Source organism: Balaenoptera musculus, chromosome 2 (assembly GCF_009873245.2).
Source record: "Balaenoptera musculus isolate JJ_BM4_2016_0621 chromosome 2, mBalMus1.pri.v3, whole genome shotgun sequence".
Taxonomy (NCBI): domain Eukaryota; kingdom Metazoa; phylum Chordata; class Mammalia; order Artiodactyla; family Balaenopteridae; genus Balaenoptera; species Balaenoptera musculus.
This window is the reverse complement of record NC_045786.1, coordinates 19,740,369-19,761,815: the sequence shown is the minus strand read 5'-3', so window position 1 is coordinate 19,761,815 and position 21,447 is coordinate 19,740,369. Positions and strand designations below refer to the sequence as shown.

General features: G+C 43.7%; 1 protein-coding gene across 5 annotated transcripts in view; it reads left to right on the top strand.

The window, feature by feature from the left end:
- Window positions 1–21,447, top strand: part of CAMK1D (calcium/calmodulin dependent protein kinase ID) — a 389,771-nt gene that overhangs the window by 129,112 nt on the left and 239,212 nt on the right. For all 5 annotated transcript variants that reach the window (XM_036841516.1, XM_036841510.1, XM_036841508.1 and 2 more), the window contains one exon: window positions 11,233–11,364. Coding sequence is in view for 3 of the 5 variants with exons in the window: in XM_036841510.1 (XP_036697405.1) it covers window positions 11,233–11,364 (132 nt within the window). In the remaining 2 variants the exon portion in view is untranslated. The remainder of the gene's footprint in view (window positions 1–11,232; window positions 11,365–21,447) is intronic.

The window sequence follows — 21,447 nt, the reverse complement described above, 5'->3', positions numbered from 1 at the left end:
AAAGGGGGAAGGAGAGAGCTGTCGTAGAACCAAGAAGAAGGGAGTTTTAGGAAGGAGGCCGAGACCATCAGAGGTCACACAAGAGACCAGCATGATGAGCAGCAAGAAGAAGGCACTGCATGTAGCATTTGGGAGACCCCCCTCCCCTTCCCAGGGGCCCAGCCCTCCTGGTTCCAGTCAAGGGATGACCAGGGGAGAAGTCAGCTTGTGGAGGGGGCATGGGGGGGATGGGGGGATGCCAGGCAGGAGCGGCCACGGCACAGAGTGCGTTTCAAGATGCAGGTGCGGCTCAGTCTGGCTGGAAGCCTCTACCGCTCAGGTTTAAATGCCCAGAGCTTGTATTTTACAGCTCAGGGAGTGCGACGTGCTTTGACCTCCTTGTATTTTTATAACTTGGTAACTCTCTGTCCTTGCTTGCGTTCTTAGGGATTTATTTCCTTGGGTTGTCTGGAGGCTTTCTGGCTCCCAGATAATTTTTCTTGCTGTCTTCCCTCCTACGACCAGCCCCCTCTCTCTCCCTCCCCGCTACCCCATTCCCACCTCACACACGCAGACACACACATCACTTTGTTGTGTAATTACATTGAAAGTGCCCTAGCTCTTCATTCTTGAGTTTCTGCTTCTGATGTTTTTATTTAGCTTTCTTAGAACAGGGAAAGTGTCTTCCAGTGATTTCTGTTTATTGCAGGAACAATAACAATTTATGCTAATCTTATATTATCCCCCTAAGAAGACTAGAGACCTCTGTCTTTGGAAAGCTTAAAGCCGGGGGTAAATGCACACATTGCTTGGCTCAAAGAGGAAGCGAGGTGGATTTGCACTCTCGGGGCAGAGCGGGAGGACAGCTCACCCAAAGGCAGCGTCTGACCCTCCCTTGCTGTCACCTGCCACGCTTGTAGGGAAGACGGCCTGCTAGCAGCCCCGCAGAGTGTCTTGAAAAGGACCTGGGAAGGGTTAGGAAGCGTATGTTTTCTTTTCTGACCCTTACTACCTGAGCCTCAGTATCTTCATCTGTAAAACAGAGGGGGCAGTAACTTCTTGGGTTGCTGTACGAATTGGATTCGTTGATAGGGGCCAAAGCACTTTGTAAATGTCAAGTGGTACACAGCATCCGGCACCTCCAGTTATTCATATAACTTCTTTCTCCTTTAGGGAGGTAATGAGTGAAGAAGCTTATCACATGTTTCCAATGTAACCATTTTTAAGCATACACTTCAGGGGCATTAAGTACATTCACACTGTTGTGTAACCAATAATGTGGCCATTATTCATCTTCCAAAGAACTTTTTCATCTTCCCGAATGGAAACTCTGTCCCCATAACTCCCCATTCCCTCCTCTCCCAGCCCCTGACACCCACCGTACTACTCTCTGTCTCAATGAATTTGACTATTTTAGGTACTTCGTGTAAGAGGAATCGTACAGGATTTGTCCTCTTGATTCTGGCCTATTTCCCTGAGCATAACGTCTTCAAGGTTCATCCATGTCGGAGCCTGTGTCAGAATTCCATTCCTTTTTATGGCTGAATAATATTTCATCGTATGTTTATACCACAATTTGTTTATCCTTTTATCCATCAGTGGATATTTGGGCTGTTTCTACCTTTTGGCTATTGTGAATAATGCTGCTATGAACATGGGTGTCCAAGTACTGTTTGAGTCCCAGCTGTTGATTCTTTGGGGTGTATACACAGAAGTGGAATTGCAGGCTGAGTTTCATTCTGGTAGGACGGGAATATATCCTTGGCGTTGTGACTCTACTTAGTAACCGTGGAGTCACAAGGGGCCTTGTTCGTCGTCAAGTCCCAGCTGCTTAGCTCACGAGGCCCTTTGCGTGTCTGTGTCCCCTTGTCCTGCCCTCGCTGTGGGGTCGCAGACAGTTCATCCCTCCCTCCCAACATCAGGGCCAAAGGCAGAGAAGCCTTCGATCCAGGAACACCACGTGTCACCTTGGCCTCAGCTGCCTGCAGCCTCCCACCGGCACTGGCTCTGATGGAGACCTCGAGCCCCCTCCCCATTGTCATGGGCCAAGGGGTTGATTCACGAGAAACCGCAGTTCTCACTCTGTTTCTGGGAGGGATTGATCTGCAGAGCCAGGAAGCACTTCTCTCATGTGTGCCCCTGACAGCTCAGCAGAATACCTCCTCTGCATTGGCCAAAGTCTGTTACTATTTTTACAGACTCTGAAGAGGAAGGAGCTCAGGGGGACACAGAGGGGGCAAGGGAACTGCCAAGGGGGAGAGGTCTGCCTGCAGTTCTCAGCTCAAGTTCTGGCTGCTAAGGGGCTTCTCCACCTTTTGGAAAATGGACGCAGTAAATCTGACAGACTCAGGAGAGAAACTGCTGGGGTGTCATCAGCATCAGGGACCCAAGAGGCAAATGGGGAAACTGGAAATGAATGCGTGGAATCCATGGCATAAAATCACCTTTGGTGCTACCCTAATGTTCATGGCAGCACTATTTACAATAGCCAGGACGTGGAAGCAACCTAAAGGTCCATGGACAGATGAATGGATAAAGAAGATGTGGTACATATATACAATGGAATATTACTCAGCCATAAAAAAGAATGAAACACTGCCATTTGCAGCAACACAGATGAACCTAGAGATTATCATACTAAGTGAAGTAAGCCACCCAGAGAAAAACAAATACCATATGATATCACTTATATGTGGAATCTAAAATACGATACAAATGAACTTATCTGTGAAACAGAAACAGACTCATAGACATAGAGAACAGACTTGCAGTTGCCAAGGGGGAGGAGGGGAGAGGGATAAATTAGCAGTTTGGGATTAACAGATATACACTACTACACATAAAATAGATAAACAATGAGGACCTACTGTATAGCACAGGGAACGATACTCAATACCTTGTAATAACCTATAATGGAAAAGAATTTGAAGATATATATACGTATAATTGAATCACTTTGCTGTACACCTGAAACTAACACAACCTTGTAAATTAACTATACTTCAGTAAAAAAAAAAAAAAATCACCCGTGGTGCTAGAATCCTGGTCTTTCCTCACTGATTTTTCTTGTCTCTAACATGGATCTTGTTCCACTTCCTGGAGGACAGCAAAAGGGAGCAGGTCCACAGCTGTCCACGTTCCTTCCATCTAAGAATCCTCCCTGGGAGAAGAATCCGCCTCAGTCCATCCCCGAGATAGACGTGAGGGAGAGGGGAAGCTCCTGGGCTGGGGATTCCCTCAAGTTGTTATGAATTGGCTTTTTTGGGCGAAAGCCATTGGCAGTGACCAAATGCCACTGGGAATGTCCGACGCCATATATCACTCTGTGATAAATCTGTCCTGGGTTTTATGTATTTCTGTTTCATAATTGCTGTTCTGGCTGAGTCAAATGTGAGGCATGTGGTGGGAGACTCCAACTTGGCCAATGCTGTGAGCAGAGGATCTTTGTTCTGACATGTTCCACTTGGTTCTTTCATTGAATGCCTACCTTCTGCCCCTCCGGTTTCTATAATTAGATACAGACCTTGAAGATAGACTCCTCTCTCCAGAGTTAGGGTTCAGGAGGAACACTTGCCACAAAGACTCACAGTTAATTGCACTAAGTGGAGTGAATTCCTCTCACTGGAAAGGATTTAAAATATATGTATTCGTCTTCCTTTGGCCCAGGACAGATGCCTATCCCTGTCAGATGGCACAAGAGGGGGAGAGAAAAGTCCATTCTTGCATAGGCATCTCTCTCTTTTTTTTAAATTAATTTTTATTGGAGTCTAGTTGATTTACAATGTTGTGTTTCTTCTGTACAGCAAAGTGAATCAGTTATACATATATCCACTCTTTTATTTTTTTGAATTTTATTTATTGTTTTATACAGCAGGTTCTTATTATTCATCCATTTTATACACATCACTGTATACATGTCAATCCCAATCTCCCAATTCATCACACCACCACCCCCCAACCCCTGCCGCTTTCCCCCCTTGGTGTCCATACATTTGTTCTCTACATCTGTGTCTCAATTTCTGCCCTGCAAACCAGTTCATCTGTACCATTTTTCTAGGTTCCACATATATGCGTTAATATACGATATTTGTTTTTCTCTTTCTGACTTACTTCACTCTGTATGACAGTCTCTAGATCCATCCATGTCTCTACAAATGACCCAGTTTCGTTCCTTTTTATGGCTGAGTAATATTCCATTGTATATATGTACCACATCTTCTTTATCCATGCATCTGTCAATGGGCATTTAGGTTGCTTCCATGACCTGGCTATTGTAAATATTGCTGCAATGAACATTGGGGTGCATGTGTCTTTTTGAATTATGGTTTTCTCAGGGTATATGCCCAGTAGTGGGATTGCTGGGTCATATGGTAATTCTATTTTTAGTTTTTTAAGGAACCTCCATACTGTTCACCATAGTGGCTGTATCAATTTACATTCCCACCAACAGTGCAAGAGGGTTCCCTTTTTTCCACACCCTCTCCAGCATTTGTTGTTTGTAGATTTTCTGATGATGCCCATTCGAACTGGTGTGAGGTGATACCTCATTGTAGCTTTGATTTGCATTTCTCTAATAATTAGTGATGTTGAGCAGCTTTTCATGTGCTTCTTGGCCATCTGTATGTCTTCTTTGGAGAAATGTCTATTTAGGTCTTCTGCCCATTTTTGGATTGGGTTGTTTGCTTTTTTGATATTGAGCTGTATGAGTTGCTTGTATATTTTGGAGATTAATCCTTTGTCCGTTGATTCGTTTGCAAATATTATCTCCCATTCTGAGGGTTGTCTTTTTGTCTTGTTTATAGTGTCCTTTGCTGTGCAAAAGCTTTTAAAAAGTTTCATTAGGTCCCATTTGTTTCTTTTTGTTTTTCTTTCCATTACTCTAGGAGGTGGATCAAAAAAGATCTTGCTGTGATTTATGTCAAAGAATGTTCTTCCTATGTTTTCCGCTAAGAGTTTTATAGTGTCCGGTCTTACATTTAGGTCTTGATTCCATTTTGAGTTTATTTTTGTGTATGGTGTTAGGGAGTGTTCTAATTTCATTCTTTTACATGTAGGTGTCCAGTTTTCCCAGCACCGCTTATTGAAGAGACTGTCTTTTCTCCATTGTATATCCTTGCCTCCTTTGTCATAGATTAGCTAATCATAGGTGTGTGGGTTTATTTCTGGGCTTTCTATCCTGTTCCATTGATCTAGATTTCTGTTTTTGTGCCAGTACCATATTGTCTTGATTACTGTAGCTTTGTAGTATACTCTGAAGTCAGGGAGTCTGATTCCTCCAACTCTGTTTTTTCCCTCAAGACTGCTTTGGCTATTCGAGGTCTTTTGTGTCTCCATACAAATTTTAAGATTTTTTGTTCTAGTTCTATAAAAAATGCCATTGGTAATTTGATAGGGATTGCATTGAATCTGTAGATTGCTTTGGGTAGTATAGTCATTTTCACAATATTGATTCTTCCAATCCAAGAACATGTTATATCTCTCCATCTGTTGGTATCATCTTTAATTTCTTCCATCAGTGTCTTATAGTTTTCTGCCTACAGGTCTTTTGTCTCCTTAGGTAGGTTTATTCCGAGGTATTTTATTCTTTTTGTTGCAGTGGTAAATGGGAGTGTTTCCATAATTTCTCTTTCAGATTTTTCATCATTAGTGTATAGGAATGCAAGAGATTTCTGTGCATTAATTTTGTATCCTGAAACTTTACCAGATTCATTGATTAGCTCTAGTAGTTTTCTGGTGGCATCTTTAGGATTCTCTATGTATAGTATCATGTCATCTGCAAACAGTGACAGTTTTACTTCTTCTTTTCCAATTTGTATTCCTTTTATTTCTTTTTCTTCTCTGATTGCTGAGGCTAGGACTTCCAAAACTATGTTGAATAATAGCGGTGAGAGTGGACATCCTTGTCTTGTTCCTGATCTTAGAGGAAATGCTTTCAGTTTTTCAACATTGAGGATGATGTTTGCTGTGGGTTTGTCATATACGGCCTTTATTATGTTGAGGTAGGTTCCATCTATGCCCACTTTCTGGAGAGTTTTTATCATAAATGGGTGTTGAATTTTGTCAAAAGCTTTTTCTGCATCTATTGAGATGATCATATGGTTTTTATTCTGCAATTTGTTAATATGGTGTATCACATTGATTGATTTGCGTATATTGAAGAATCCTTGCATCCCTGGGATAAATCCCACTTGATCATGGTGTATGATCCTTTTAATGCATTGTTGGATTCGGTTTCCTAGTATTTTGTTGAGAATTTTTGCATCTATATTCATCAGTGATATTGGTCTGTAATTTTATTTTTTTGTAGTATCTTTGTCTGGTTTTGGTATCACGGTGATGGTGGCCTCATAGAATGAGTTTGGGAGTGATCCTTCTTCCACAATTTTTTGGAGGAGTTTGAGAAGGATGGGTGTTAGCTCTTCTCTAAATGTTAGATAGAATTCACCTGTGAAGCCATCTGGTCCTGGACTTTTGTTTGTTGGAAGAGTTTTAATCACAGTTTCAATTTCATTACTTGTGATTGGTCTGTTCATATTTTCTATTTCTTCCTGGTTCAGTCTTGGAAGGTTATACCTTTCTAAGAATTTGTCCATTTCTTCCAGGTTGTCCATTTTATTGGCATAGAGTTACTTGTAGTAGTCTCTTTGGATGCTTTGTATTTCTGTGATGTCTGTTGTAACTTCTCCTTTTTCATTTCTGATTTTATTGATTTGAGTCCTCTCCCTCTTTTTCTTGATGAGTCTGGCTAATGGTTTATCAGTTTTGTTTATCTTTTCAAAGAACCATCTTTTAGTTTTATTGATCTTTGCTATTGTTTTCTTTGTTTCTATTTCATTTATTTCTGCTCTGATCTTTATGATTTCTTTCCTTCTGCTAACTTTGGGTTTCGTTTGTTCTTCTTTCTCTAGTTCCTTCAGGTGTAAGGTTAGATTGTTTATTTGAGATTTTTCTTGTTTCTTGAGGTAGGCTTGTTTAGCTATAAACTACCCTCTTAGAACTGCTTTTGCTGCATCCCATAGGTTTTGGATCGTCATGTTTTCATTATCATTTGTCTCTAGGTATTTTTTGATTTCCTCTTTGATTTCTTCACTGATCTCTTGGTTATTTAGTAACGTATTGTTTAGCCTCCATGTGTTTGTGTTTTTTACGTTTTTTTCTCTGTAATTCATTTCTAATCTCATAGCATTGTGATCAGAAAAGATGCTTGGTATGATTTCAATTTTCTTAAATTTACTGAGGCTTGATTTGTGACCCAAGATGTGATGTACCTTGGAGAATGTTCCGTGCGCCCTTGAGAAGAAAGTGTAATCTGCTGTTTTTGGATGGAATGTCCTATAAATATCACTTAAATCTATCTGGTCTATTGTGTCATTTAAAGCTTCTGTTTCCTTATTAATTTTCTGTTTGGATGATCTGTCCATTGGTGTAAGTGAGGTGTTAAAGTCCCCCACTAATAGTGTGTTACTGTCGATTTCCTCTTTTATAGCTTTTAGCAGTTGCCTTATGTATTGAGGTGCTCCTATGTTGGGTGCATATATATTTATAATTGGTTTATCTTCTTCTTGGATTGATCCCTTGATCATTATATAGTGTCCTTCTTTGTCTCTTGTAACGTTCTTTATTTTAAAGTCTATTTTATCTGACATGAGTATTGCTACTCCAGCTTTCTTTAGATTTCCATTTGCATGGACTATCTTTTTCCGTCCCCTCATTTTCAGTCTGAATGTGTCCCTAGGTCTGAAGTTGGTGTCTTGTAGACAGCATATATATGGGTCTTGTTTTTGTATCTATTCAGCAAGCCTGTGTCTTTTGGTTGGAGCATTTAATCCATTCACATTTAAGGTAATTATCTATATGTATGTTCCTATGACCATTTTCTTAATTGTTCTGGGTTTGTTTTTGTAGGTCCTTTTCTTCTCTTGTGTTTCCCACTTAGAGAAGTTCCTTTAGCATTTGTTGTAGAGCTGGTTTGGTGGTGCTGAATTCTCTTAGCTTTTGCTTGTCTGTAAACCTTTTGATTTCTCCATCGAATCTGAATGAGATCCTTGCTGGGTAGAGTAATCTTGGTTGTAGGTTCTTCCCTTTCATCACTTTAAGTGTATCATGCCACTCCCTTCTGGCTTGTAGAGTTTCTGCTGCGAAATCAGCTATTAACGTTATGGGAGTTCCCTTGTATGTTATTTGTCGTTTTTCCCTTGCTTCTTTCAATACTTTTTCTTTGTCTTTAATTTTTGCCAATTTGATTACTATGTGTCTTGTCGTGTTTCTCCTTGGGTTTATTCTGTATGGGACTCTCTGCGCTTCCTGGACTTGGGTGGCTATTTCCTTTCCCATGTTAGGGAAGTTTTCGACTATAATCTCTTCAAATAATTTCTCTGGTCCTTTCTCTCTCTCTTCTCCTTCTGGAACCCCTATAATGCAGATGTTGTTGCGTTTAATGTTGTCCCAGAGGTCTCTTAGACTGTCTTCATTTCTTTTCATTCTTTATTCTGTTCCGCAGCAGTGAATTCCACCATTCTGTCTTCCAGGTCACTTATCCGTTCTTCTGCCTCAGTTATTCTGCTATTGATTCCTTCTAGTGTATTTTTCATTTCAGTTATTGTATTGGTCATCTCTGTTTGTTTGTTCTTTAATTCTTCTAGATATTTGTTAAACATTTCTTGCGTCTTCTCGATCTTTGCCTCCATTGTTTTTCCGAGGTCCTGCATCATCTTCACTATCATTATTCTGAATTCTTTTTCTGGAAGGTTTCCTGTCTCTCCTTCATTTAGTTGTTTTTCTGGGGTTTATCTTGTTCCTTCATCTCGTACATAGCCCTCTGCCTTTTCCTCTTGTGTATCTTTCTGTGAATGTGGTTTTTGTTCCACAGGCTGCAGGGTTGTACTTCTTCTTGCTTCTGGTGGATGAGAGGCTATCTAAGAGGCTTTTGCAAGTTTCCTGATGGGAGGGACTGGTGGTGGGTAGAGCTGGGTGTTGCTCTGGTGGGCAGAGCTCAGTAAAACTTTAATCTGCTTGACTGCTGATGGGTGGGGCTGGGTTCCCTCCCTGTTGGTTGTTTGGCCTCAGGCGACCCAACACTAGAGCCTCCCCAGGCTCTTTGGTGGGGCTAATAGCAGACTCTGGGAGGGCTCATGCCAAGGAGTACTTCCCAGAACTTCTGCTGCCAGTGTCCTTGTCCTCATGGTGAGCCACAGCCACCCCCCGCTTCTTCAGGAGACCTTCCAACCCTATCAGGTAGATCTGGTTCAGTCTCCTATGCCGTCACTGCTCCTTCCCCTGGGTCCTGATGCACACACACTACTTTGTGTGTGCCCTCCAGGAGTGGAGTCTATGTTTCCCCCAGTCCTTTCGAAGTCCTGCAATCAAATCCAGCTAACTTTCAAAGTCTGATTCTCTAGGAATTCCTCCTCCAGTTGCCGGACCCCCAGATTGGGAAGCCTGAAATGGGCCTCAGAACCTTCACTCCAGTGGGTGGACTTCTGTGGTACAAGTGTTCTCCAGTTTGTGAGTCACCTACCCAGCAGTTATGGGATTTGATTTTATTGTGATTGCGCCCCTCTACCGTCTCATAGTGGCTTCTCCTTTGTCTTTGGATGTGGGGTATCTTTTTTGGTGAGTTCCAGTGTCTTCCTGTCGATGATTGTTCAGCAGTTAGTTGTGATTCTGGTGGTCTTGCAAGAGGGAGTGAGAGCACGTCCTTCTACTCTGCCATCTTGAACCAATCTCCCCACTCTTTTTTAGATTCTGTTCCCATATAGGTCATTACAGAGTATTGAGTAGAGTTCCCTGTGCCATACCATAGTTCTTATTATCTATTTTATATATAGTAGTGTGTGTATGTCGATCCCAAGCTCCCAATTTATCCCACCTCCCCTTTTCCCCCTTGGTAAACATAAGTTTGTTTTCTACATCTGTGACTCTCTGTTTTGTAAATACATTCATTTGTATCAGTTTTTTAAGATTCCACATATAAGCGATATCATATGATATTTGTCTTTCTCTGTCTGACTTACTTCACTCAGTATGGTAGTCTCTTGGTCTACCCATATTTCTGCAATTGACAATATTTTGTTCTTTTTTTATGGCTGAGTAATATTCCATTGTATATATGTACCACATCTTCTGTATCCATTCCTCCATTGCTTAGGCATCTCTTTGATGTTGGCTGAAGAACAAAGGCCCCAAAGGACCAATATTGGGATGACATTGGGACATTGGTCCTTCTAGTGGTTTCTTTTGATGTAGGAGAGTTTGTCTCTAGTCATAACTGTTTAGAAGCCATGTTTGGTGTGTATCAGAGGAAATGAGTTGCTCCTGAAAGTGTAGGAATAGAGAATGACTCAGTGGTTTTCCGTGGCCCGCGTGCACAAAGCCCAGGTTACAGAGGTTTGCAGCGGGCAATGGAGGTGTCTGTTTTTGTTTGAGTTGTTAGGGAAGTTGTGCCCCAGTACGAGAGCAGCACCCAGGCGTTGTCTGCTGGAAATAGACAAGGTGTCAGGTGGGGGGACAATGCAGCGTCTGGGGCTCGCAGACCACCCCTCTGAAGAAATGTAATCTCTGGCCCTGTATGTTCTGGTTACATTTTCAGTTTGGTGATGTGGCCTCACAGAGTTAGATTTCTATTTTCAGGCAGGAAGTTCTCCTCACTCAGGGCATCATGTTTGTTTTTATTTGTTTGGTTGAAAAAAAGAAACAGCCTGCTCACTGCAGCCCTGCACGGCCCTACAAATTAATTAACCTGTGTCAATACCACGCCGTCCCACACGTTAATTACACCCTTACCTATCTGAGAATTAATTACGGCTTTGCCAAGTGCTCTGAAATTTTCTTGGGAATGAAAGGGCCTGGGAGGAATCTAGACATTTCAGTGTTATCCTCTCGTCTGCTTGGGGGTGTGGGTGCTGACAGCTTCAGATGGACCTGATCTTTCCTGCAGGAACCTTTCTGGAGCTTTTCTGTTGCTCCCAAGTGACTGCTGCTTGGTTGTTGTGCGGGATGGCAGGTGGCACTGGGAGGTGCCCACACCCACGTGGGCATTCCTGTGTCCCTTTGCAAGAGTTCACACTTGCCTTTGTCTCCCCTCTGCACAAAGAAGTTTGGTTGGGAGTGTGGCTGGTTAAAAAGTCACAGGAATGCCGGGAATTGTTCCTCTTGTTATTACTCAGATTTTGGTAGTGGTATCAGAGGAGCTGTCGGGAGTGCCCAGATCTCCTGAATCTAAAGCCGCTTCTTTTTCTCCCTCTTTGTTCACAGCGGGGCATTTTCCGAAGTGGTCCTAGCTGAAGAGAAGGCAACTGGAAAACTCTTTGCGGTGAAGTGTATCCCTAAGAAGGCACTGAAGGGCAAAGAAAGCAGCATAGAGAATGAGATTGCGGTCCTGAGAAAGTAAGTGCCGGGAGGGACGGCCTCCTTCCCCCACCGCCCAGTGGATGGTGCTCCGGGATGGTTGAGCCTCTGACCCACGGGAGGGAGGAGGCTGCCGGGAGCTGGCTGCCCAGTGGTCGGAGAGCGTGACCAGGATGCTGGCCCGCAGTGAGGGGTGGGCTTGTTAACCCTGGCTGCCTTTCATGTAGGGCGTCCAGAGCACTTTCCGGATTATATAGCATTTCCTGATGTCTGTGCCAGTCATTTGAGGTTGTTATTCTCTCCAAAGAACATGGCAGTCAGATGGACTCGGTTTTGAACCGAGACCCCGCCTCTCCCTGCAGCTGGGTGACCTTGGGCTGGTTCCTGAGCTCTGAGCCTCCTCCATAAACTGGAGTTAACAGTATCCTCCCAGGTGTCCTCAGGATTAAGTGAGATGGTGCTTAGCAAGTGTTTGTTCAGCACCTGCTGCATAGTAAGTGCTCAGTGAAAGGGTAGCTGCCACTGCCCCCAGTTACTATTATTGTTTTCTTGTTGTTGTGGCTTTATTTTATAAGAAGGAGGTGAAGCTCAGACATGGAAGTCACTTGTCCATCGCCTTGCAGCTCAGATGTGGCACAGCCAGGGAGGTAATCCCCCCCCCGCAGTGTGATTTCCAGTCTTTGGTGGGTCTCCTGCTCTCTGCCACACACCACCTGGCACCCAGCAAGTGCCAGAGCTCACTGGTTACCTGCTTCACCTCTTCACTGAGTTTGATTTTGCTCCCCATGTAATAGAACCTGGATAGGGTTCCTGGACCCAATTCCAAGGTGTGTGGCTCAGGGTTTTCCTACACCAGCAGACAATTCTTTGTTGCCAGCAGGGTGTCCGAGAGTTCAACTCAGTCCTGACACTGTCTACCCGGGGACAGAATCAGATCCCACAGGTGAAGGGCTCAGTCCCATGAGACCGCCCCCCACTTCAGGCTCCAGTCTCAAGCTTGGGTTGTTACTTGTACTTCTGACCAACTGGTTGTAAGTCAGGGGTTCCCAGGACCCTCTCCTGGGGTTCGATCAATTTGCTAGAATGGCTCACAGAACTCAGGAAAACCCCTTTACTCACTAGATTACCGAATTACTCTGAAAGGATATTAAAGGATGCAAACCAACAGCTAGATGGAAGAGATACACAGGGCAGGGTCCTGAACAAAGGATCTTCTGTCCTCTTGGAGCGTGGGGCAGCACGGTGGCATGCAGAAGCGTTCTGGTTCTCCAATGTGGAAGCTCTCCAAAAAGGGACAAAAACTTGTCCTTTGGGGTTTTTATGGAGGCTTCATTATATAGTCGTGATTGATAAAAATCATTGGCCATTGGTGATTGGTTCAACCTCCAGCCCCTCTCCCCTCCCCAGAAATCAGGGGGATGGAACCCAACCCTCTAGTCACGTGGTTGGTTCTCCTGGCAACCAGCCCCCATCCTTAGGTGCGTCTAAAAGTCACCTCATTCACATAACAAGGAAACTTCTGTCTCTCTCAACACTTAGGAAACTCCAAGGGTTTTGGGAGCCGTGAGTCAGGAGCCGTGGACAAGACCAAATATATATATGAGAAATATATTTTGGTCATCTCAGTGACCAAATGTATATTTCTTATAAATCGCAGTATCGCAGAATCAAATCAAAATCATGCCTCCAGCCCAGTCGTGCACAGAGAACCATTCTGACGTGGCTGGATCCACCCAAAAGACGGCCTCCCATTAGCGTGGTGTCCAGGCTGTTCCCCATGTCCTCATGATCAAGCCGTTCCCCCGTGTCTCACAAGGTTTGGGGGAACAAACCTTTATATGGGACCTGCTTTTGCGTGATTGGAGTGTATCTGAGCATTGTGCTGTGAAGTTTTTAAGCTCTCCTATTAGTAAAAGATGTTAGAAATATCCTTGACATTTTGGGGGTTTGGAATCAGCACAAAGTAAGAATCAGATAAGCAAAGAGAAATGGGAACAAGCCTTACAGGGTCTCAAAACAAGATGTCACACTGTCTGCATTCTTCCTGAGTAAGCCACCTCTCCCACTTCCGTGTCTTGGGGACCAACAGTGCCCTCTGAACAATGCTTTGTTGCCGTCAGTACAAACCCAGCGCCACTGAGGTGGTCCGGATCTTCCTGTTCTGCAGCATATGTGATGTATGTTCTAGAACAAATGGGTCTCAATGGCTTTTTAGTACAGGGGTTTTCTGTTATTTGTTTGTTTGGTTTCTAGGTTGTCTCTTAGGGACCTGAAGAGTTTCAGGTTGTCCTGTGAGGACTGCATGAAATGATTCTGTGGCAGAGAATTTGGGAAAACAAATTACTCTAAGTACATTAGCATCAAGCAGGAAAACAGTATGTTAATGAAACATTTATTTAAATTGTTCATTTTCCAGTATGAAATCAACACTCAGAGAAGAGGATATTGGTTGTGTATTAAGTTGTAGCCACATTGCAGATATTTGGCATTTGAGATGGAATTCTGGGTGGGCTCGGAGCTTCCCAGAGGGCTTACCTTGGGGCACAGGGGCTGCTGGATGCTGAGTCAAGGATGGTGCCTTTATTTTCATGTGTCTCCCTTATGGGCTTAGAAGCCACAAAGCCGGGCAAGTCAGTTTTATTCTCAGTGTTATCTTGCATCTACATGGGCAAGGGCAGCAGTGTAGACTTCATAAGCCAGTCTTCGTTCATGCCTTGGTCCCTCTGCTTTAAGTAGTGTCTCCACCCTGTGCCTCATTCAGGTAATACACACGTCCAGCAAGAGGGCATTTAAAAGCAAGGGAGGGGACTTCCCAGGCGGTCCAGTGGTTAAGACTCCACGCTCCCAATGCATGAGACATGGGTTCAATCCCTGGTGGGGGAACTAAGATCCCGCATGCTGTGCGGTGTGGCCAATTTAAAAAAATTAAAAAATAAATATATCAACTATACTTCAATAAAAAATAAAAATAAATATTAAGAAAAAATAAAAGCAAGGGAGGACCAGGTACTGGGAATCACTTATTTTGATAGTTCTCACTCTCTGCTGTTGGGGTGCCTTGAAGTGTGACCCTTTTTTCAGGAATGGAAAACAAAGAAATGATTTCTCGGGGTATAAAAGGTGCTGTATCTCCTGTACTGATTTATTGTTTCGGTCCCTTGCAAACGATTTATAAGTGGAGTAAGAAGCCGTTCCACGTCGTAAGCAGCCGAAAGCAAAGTATATGAGTTGTAAAGAAGATAGTTTTGAAACTGCTGTTAGAAGCCACCAGTGAAGCATTCATTCATTTCACTGATGTTTAGTAAATTCCCATGCATCAGTTGGAACTGAGGTTGAAAAGACAAAATACAATCCTTGCCCTCCAGGAGCTAAATAAGTGCAATAACGTCGTAGATACTGTGTGAGAGGTCTGACCAGGGGCTCAAGAGTAGGGCTGCCCAGTTCTCCCTTTGGGGTGGGGTGTGAGGGTAGGCTTCTTGGAGGAGGTGGGTCCAGATAATGAATATATTTTGCTGAGGACAGAAAGGCAGGGGGATATTCCAACCAGGAGGAGCAGTGCAAACAGAGGAAAGGAGATGGGGAGGCAGGCTGGTGTGCTGGGAACTCCACATAGCTCACTGGACCAGGTGGAGGGTTCAAGGCGAGGTGTGGGAGACCCGAGGTTGGGAAGGCTGGATCGTGGGGGGCTGTATAGCCCGCTTTATCCTCTAGACAGTGGGGAACCTTGAAGTGTTTTAATGGAAGGAGCAATGTGATCAGGTTTGTTTCATAAAGATATTGTTGCTGAACTTGGAAGGATAGATTGGGGGGCGGGCAAGACTCACTCTAGGGGGAGCAGTTAGGCAGCCATTGGAGGCTTCGGGGAAGCAATGCATTGAAACAGGAGCTGTGTGTTGGGATGCAAGAGGCAAAATGGAATCTCCAGGACCTAGGGATTCAGGAAGAGTGGGGAGAGGATTGAGGGGAGAGTGGATTCTAGGATAACTATCAGGTTTCTGATTGGATACCTGGGTGGATAACGACCCCATTAGCTGAGATCAGAAATCCAGGAGCCGGAGGGCAGGTGATGAGTTCTGATTCAGACATGCTGGTCTTGGGAATGGCCGGGTGGAGATGACCAGTTGACGATGGAGGTCTGGAGCTCAGCTGTGATCTGGACTTGCTGGATGTTAAAGTTTTCTGAAAACACATATTAAAAAATCCTTTGGTACTTTCCGTAACTAAATCATTGTAGACAGGGTCCCAGAGAGGCCTGCATTATTCCAAATTCTGTCATATACCCTGGGCGTTTGTATATTTCCAGGCTATTTTTCATCCAGGGAGGTCCATCTGGGAGACTGCTTGCCCTCCTACGTGTTGAGTTTATTGCAGGGTGAGAGATTTATGTATTTCATTGGATTTAAGTAATGTAGCTAATATATCCTTAAGGATGTCTTTATTCTTGCTCTGAAAATAGTTCCAAAATGAATCTCCTACTTGAAAGTGGATATTAAACCAAGCTCAGAGGGAATAAAAAAGAGGCTGGCTTCATGGTAGAGAGTTGCTATGTAGCAGAGAGAGATGCTGTCTGACTGGCCGGGGGCGGGGTCTGTGTGGCTCAGCACCAGCTTCCCCTGGTGGAATGGTTAGCTCAGGTCCCATGAAGGGAGTGTTCTCTGCATCATGGAATATCACATCATCAGTGTTACATACCCTGCCCTGGATTTATACGGTTTATCGTTTCTGTAGTATTATTTACTTAGAGGGCAGGCACTACCCAAATCTAATTTCAAGGCAACACATAAAGTATTTTTGGAGAAGTAGAAAGGCAAATAAATAAACAGTCTGTATTGAAATGGGGGGATGAAGGGGATGCATAAAGCTGGAAAACAGGAGATGGGAGAAACAAGACAGATGTATTTAGAGTAGCCCTTTTCCTGATAGTTGGGGTAACCAAGGCTCAGACTGGTTACAGAGTTACTGTGCTTATGAAACATGGCACCAGGATTCCACATGCTGTTCTAATGGTTACTTTGTCGGCTACAGAGATGATCTTCCCTGGGGGAGGAGCCTGGGTAGCGATTGCTTTTAAATTGCATGTTCTCCATCTTGAATACACTGAGGAGTCTCAGCTGACGGTCTCTGCCTTTTTCTCTCTAAATCAGTGGTTTTCAACCCTGGTGGCACATTAAAATCACCTGGGAAGCTTTTCCGACCAGCCCGACGCCCAGGCTCCATCCTACACCAATTGAGTTAGAATTGGAGGTTATGGTGGCCATTGGGAAATTTTGAAAAGCACCCCCTCTCCATCCCGGGATTCTTACATGCATTCAAGTCAGTGTTGAGAACAGCTGCTCTAGGGCCCTGGCCTCATGGTCTCACCTCCCAGGGGGGTAAAGCTGCTCTTCACGTGTCCAGGAGTAGGGAAAGATGTGTACACATGTGCGTGTGCACACACACACGCACACCAGACGACGTTTCCTTTAGGTGAGAGGGTTCATTTAGAGGAGCAAACTCAAATGTGGTCCCTTTTGAAGAGCTGGGTTTTATACTAAGAGAGGGGAACTGACTTGACCCCGTCCTCCCATCAGTGGGGAGTGGGCACCAGCCACTGGCCGGGTTCAAGAGCGAGAACCTGGCTCTTTGAGGGTGGCAGGGGAAGTAGGGGCAGTGATGGCCATTCCCGGCCTGGAGAGGCTGGCGTAGGGGTTGGTCAAGTCAGCAGGACTCAGTGACAAGGCCACTATCCGAAGGGGGTCAGCAGACGCCAAAGCCCAGGATCCGCTAAGGCCAAGGTCAGGATGGATCTCGGGCAGGGTGGTGGGGCTGGGTCTTCTGGGGGGAGCGTGAGTCAGCACCTCAACCAGGCGAGAGCCGGGCTCCGGAGGCCTGGGCACCTCTTACAGTAGCTTGATTCCCTGGTTATCTTGGACCAGACATGTTTCTCTCGTACAGATTAACTAGAGGGAAGGCAGGCAGCTTGAGCCCCCAAAGGAGAGGACAGCTGGTTTTGAATTAAGTATTAGCCTTCAGAGAAAGGCTTTTCTGTAAATTAACGCATTTAAATCTGGCTTGCTTCTGCTCCTGCAGCTTTGTTCTGATGGCAGCCTGGCCCGTTTGCTTCTTTAAATCACTGCCAAGTGCCAGTTTATTGTGTGTGTTAGAGGAACAGACGCTGCAATAGAAATTCATCGATTCAGGGCGAACAAAACCACTTTTCCAATGACTGAAAATGGCCAAGCTGGGAAAGCTGATACTTGAGTTTCTCAGGCACCAATACAGCTTTTTAAGGATCTGATCTGCCTAGAAGATGGTGTTCCAACATGGAGAGACCTCTCCTCTGGAAAGGTAGTGTCGGGATTAAGGACACAGGCAGGAAGTGAGAAAAGGAATGGCTGGAGGCCATGTGATAACAAATAGGGAGGCAGGTCTATCTGTTATGATCCTAGAACCCTTCGCTACTCTGGAAAACCCTTGCTGAAAGTTCCCTTAATTTTGGAAAAAATGTGCAGTTCGAGCAAAACAGGTCGAGGGATGCGGTTAAGTTATTTGGTGGCGGTTACTGTGCTGTGTGTGTGATTAAAGTCACAGTCTTGTCAAGCTTGGAGCATGCACGGGTGGGTGTATCTGCCAAAGGACCCTAGTCCTGTTGGAAAATTGACACAGCCCATCCTGGACCTGTTCACGCCAGGCTCAGTGAAAGCATCAGACACACGCACGAGCTGACGCTCATCCCTCTGGCCCTACCGGAGATTTGACCTTGGAATCTTGCTGAATTTGGTGGACTTTCTCCTCTTTTGCTCTGTACCTCGGCCTCTCCATTTCTTTGAGCCCCGTGGATCTGACTGTAAACTCCGCTTTGTTCAGACCACTATTTGCTGGTCATTGTTTACTTCATCCTAACAGCGGGCATGTGTATAAGAAATAAAATTGGTCTCATGCCAATGTGACTTTACAGCCAAAAGAGGATACATTTGATGCTTCTAAGTGGCTTTCCCATGGTGCTTTGTCCATAGCAGATAATCCAGGAACTTTTTTTTTTTTAACATCTTTATTGGAGTATAATTGCTTTACAATGGTGTGTTAGTTTCTACTTTATAACAAAGTGAATCAGTTATACATATATCCAGGAACATTTTTAAAATTTGATTTGAGATCCAGAATCAATGCATTTTTATGAGTTTTTATCAATTTCTTGGGCATTGCTTACAGAATGCTATGAATGGGAGGAAAAGAGAATTGGTGGTATCCCTTAGTACAAAACAGGGATATTCAAACTAGTTTGACCAGGCATGTTGGCTTATCTTTCCAGTGACCATGAACCTCTGGCGCTGCTCCCTGCCTGCGGTTTCTGCTTCCCAAGTATCATGTGAAGTGTGGCTCTCATGATCAGACAGACTCCCTTTCTTCATGCCTTGTTCCAGTAACACTATGCAACCGAGATTTTAAATGCATGTCTGATGTTGACCCTCCCCACCTTAATTCTGGGAAGTCACCTGCTTGATGGAATCCAAGCTCCTTTGTAAACAGCCCCTCCCCTCCACTTCGCCATCTTGCTGTGTAGCGTTCACCTCCCCACCCCCAAGTTCAATTTCATTCCTCCAAAAGGAACAGATGATTCCTGCACAGATGCTTCAGGCCTCTGCCTCTCCTTCCCTCTCCTTCCTGCTACAGCAGGCTAAGCCTCAGTTTGCGACGCCCCCTCCTTCAGGACTCCCCCCTCCATTGTCCCTGCTGGGGTGGGCCCTTCCCTCTGAGACCCCACGGCACCGCGCTTACCTCTATCCCTCCTGACTCTGACTGTGAGGTCCGCTTCCTGTGGATTTCCTGAGTCCAGCCCTGAACTAAAGGCATGATGGGGAGCATGGAGGGGAGGAGTGGGTGGAGGGGATTCAGGTGATAATAAGGAGTTAGAACGCTGGGCTCAGGTGCTGACTCAGTAGCGATTAGGGCAAGGAAGAAATCTCTGCTGACTTCTCGTGGGCTTTCGTGACCCAGTGCACACGGGTCCATCAGCCAGTGGGGGCAGGGAGCATCCTGGAAGACGAGGCAGAGGAGAAGATGATTCTCCTGTAGCAACAAAGGCGACTTCATCCAGTCTGACTGTTCCTACCACCTTTTATACTATATATATTACTCTGTAGATATTTAGAGTAGTTGAAGAAACATTGTGTTTTATCACACTTTTAGAAACAGTGTTAGTTATTTGCACGCTTATTTCCGTTTGCTAGCTCCCTGTCGGCTAATCTGGTTCTGTGTTTGGGGAGTTCAGCCCTTGTGTGGATTAGTTGGTGGTTTAAATTCCTCTAACAATATATCTTGGCAAATGTTTTCTCCCTTATTCAGTAAACTTAGTTAGCTAATGATTTATATAAATTTTATTTAGGTGATTCCAACAGATGTGTGTGAGTTGATATCTGTATCTGTATATATCTATGTGTATGTGAATATATATGTATATATATGTGTGTGTGTGTATGTATATATACATATATTTCTTGTCTGATATTTCAAAAAAATCAGAATAGCTTATATTGGAGGGTCTTTCACAGCATGAAAGATTAAGTACAAGGAGTCCTGGGATAGACCAGGATGGCAAATACAGAAAAAGAAATAAATATACCCCAAAGGTTCACTGTTTCTTTTCTGTTAAACTTTAGGTTGTGTCAGTTCTATTTTCTACATGGTTTTGGCATTGTTTATATTGGTAGATAAATGATTTCAGTGAAGTTTTATTTACGACTCATTATCTAGTTTAAACTCTATAAAATTTGGTGAATAGATTTTATTTTACATATTTGAAGTCCAGGGTTATCCTTGGGTGGTTTAAAAACTTACCATTTTAAAGCCGTATCACTGACTTTTGTCCTCAAAGTCAGCTTAAAAATTGAGGTCAGAGTCTTAGGTGATTGGTCTGAAGTTTTTAGGAAATATACAGTGAAAGAAATCATTTCTAAAATAGTGATATATATGGAATTTGGTAAATGGGATTTAATATGCATTTTTTTAGCCATTTACATTTTTCTTTTATAAATATTTAAAAAATAGGGTTGACTATATGATTCAGATATGAGGTAGGTATCATTGGGGAATCCAAACACAGGCAAGGATATTTGTAAACAAATACAGTGGTGTGATGGATGTGGTGTTTTCGTTCTTGTTGAAGGCTACAGAACTGATGTGCTAAATGCATACATTTATATTTGTGTATATGTGCATAAATGTGAACACATGCACATATATGTAGACACATATGTACATACACATATGTATATACACATTTTAAAATACATTTCAGTTTTTTTATATCTTTCCACTGAAGAGCAAAAAATTCTTTTTGCTTAATTTAGTCAATGTACCCTCAGGCTGTCAAAAATCTGCTGTCTGGGTGCCTAAATAAGATCATAAGGCATATGAAAAGCCTTTTAAAATTACGTTGAAATGTTCCAGTGTTAGGGATTATGTAAATGTTAGGCATTACCACTCTCATCATGCTATTGTAAGAGCTCAGAATATGTTGGCGGGAGAGGTAAGAGCAGAAATTGTATCCATTTTGTGGAAAGAGAAACTGAGGTGCAGAGGGTATAATTTTGGTGAGTGATGGAGCTGGGGAGACAGCAGAGAGAGTCTCACTTATGGAGCTGTTCCCCATCTTTTAGGGTCCACAGCCTGCCCTTCTGTTAGGAAACTGCTATGGGAACTTCGTTCAATCTAGAAACAGCCGATAGGAATCAGAAGTCTTATGACTCCCGGAAATTCCCTGGTGGTCCAGTGGTTAGGACTCTACGCTTTCACTGCCGAGGGCCCGGGTTCGATCCCTGGTCGGAGAACTAAGATCCAACAAGCCACGGGGCCGAAAAAAAAAAAAAAACTCTCATGACTCCCAACAAATAGTAAGAAATAGATGGCAATAGATTTCAATAGATAATAGATGTCAATTAATTAAATTAATAGACTGATAACTCTAAAACCAGAACCTGAAAATTAGAGCCATTTATATCTACCCTTTGAGATTTTAAATATACATATTCTCACTTTGTCATAATTTAGAAACTAGCTGGGACTTCTAGGAGGCTTGTTTTATGTAATCCTCACAGTAAACCTCTGAAGTGGCTATTATTATTCACATTTTACAGTTGAGGA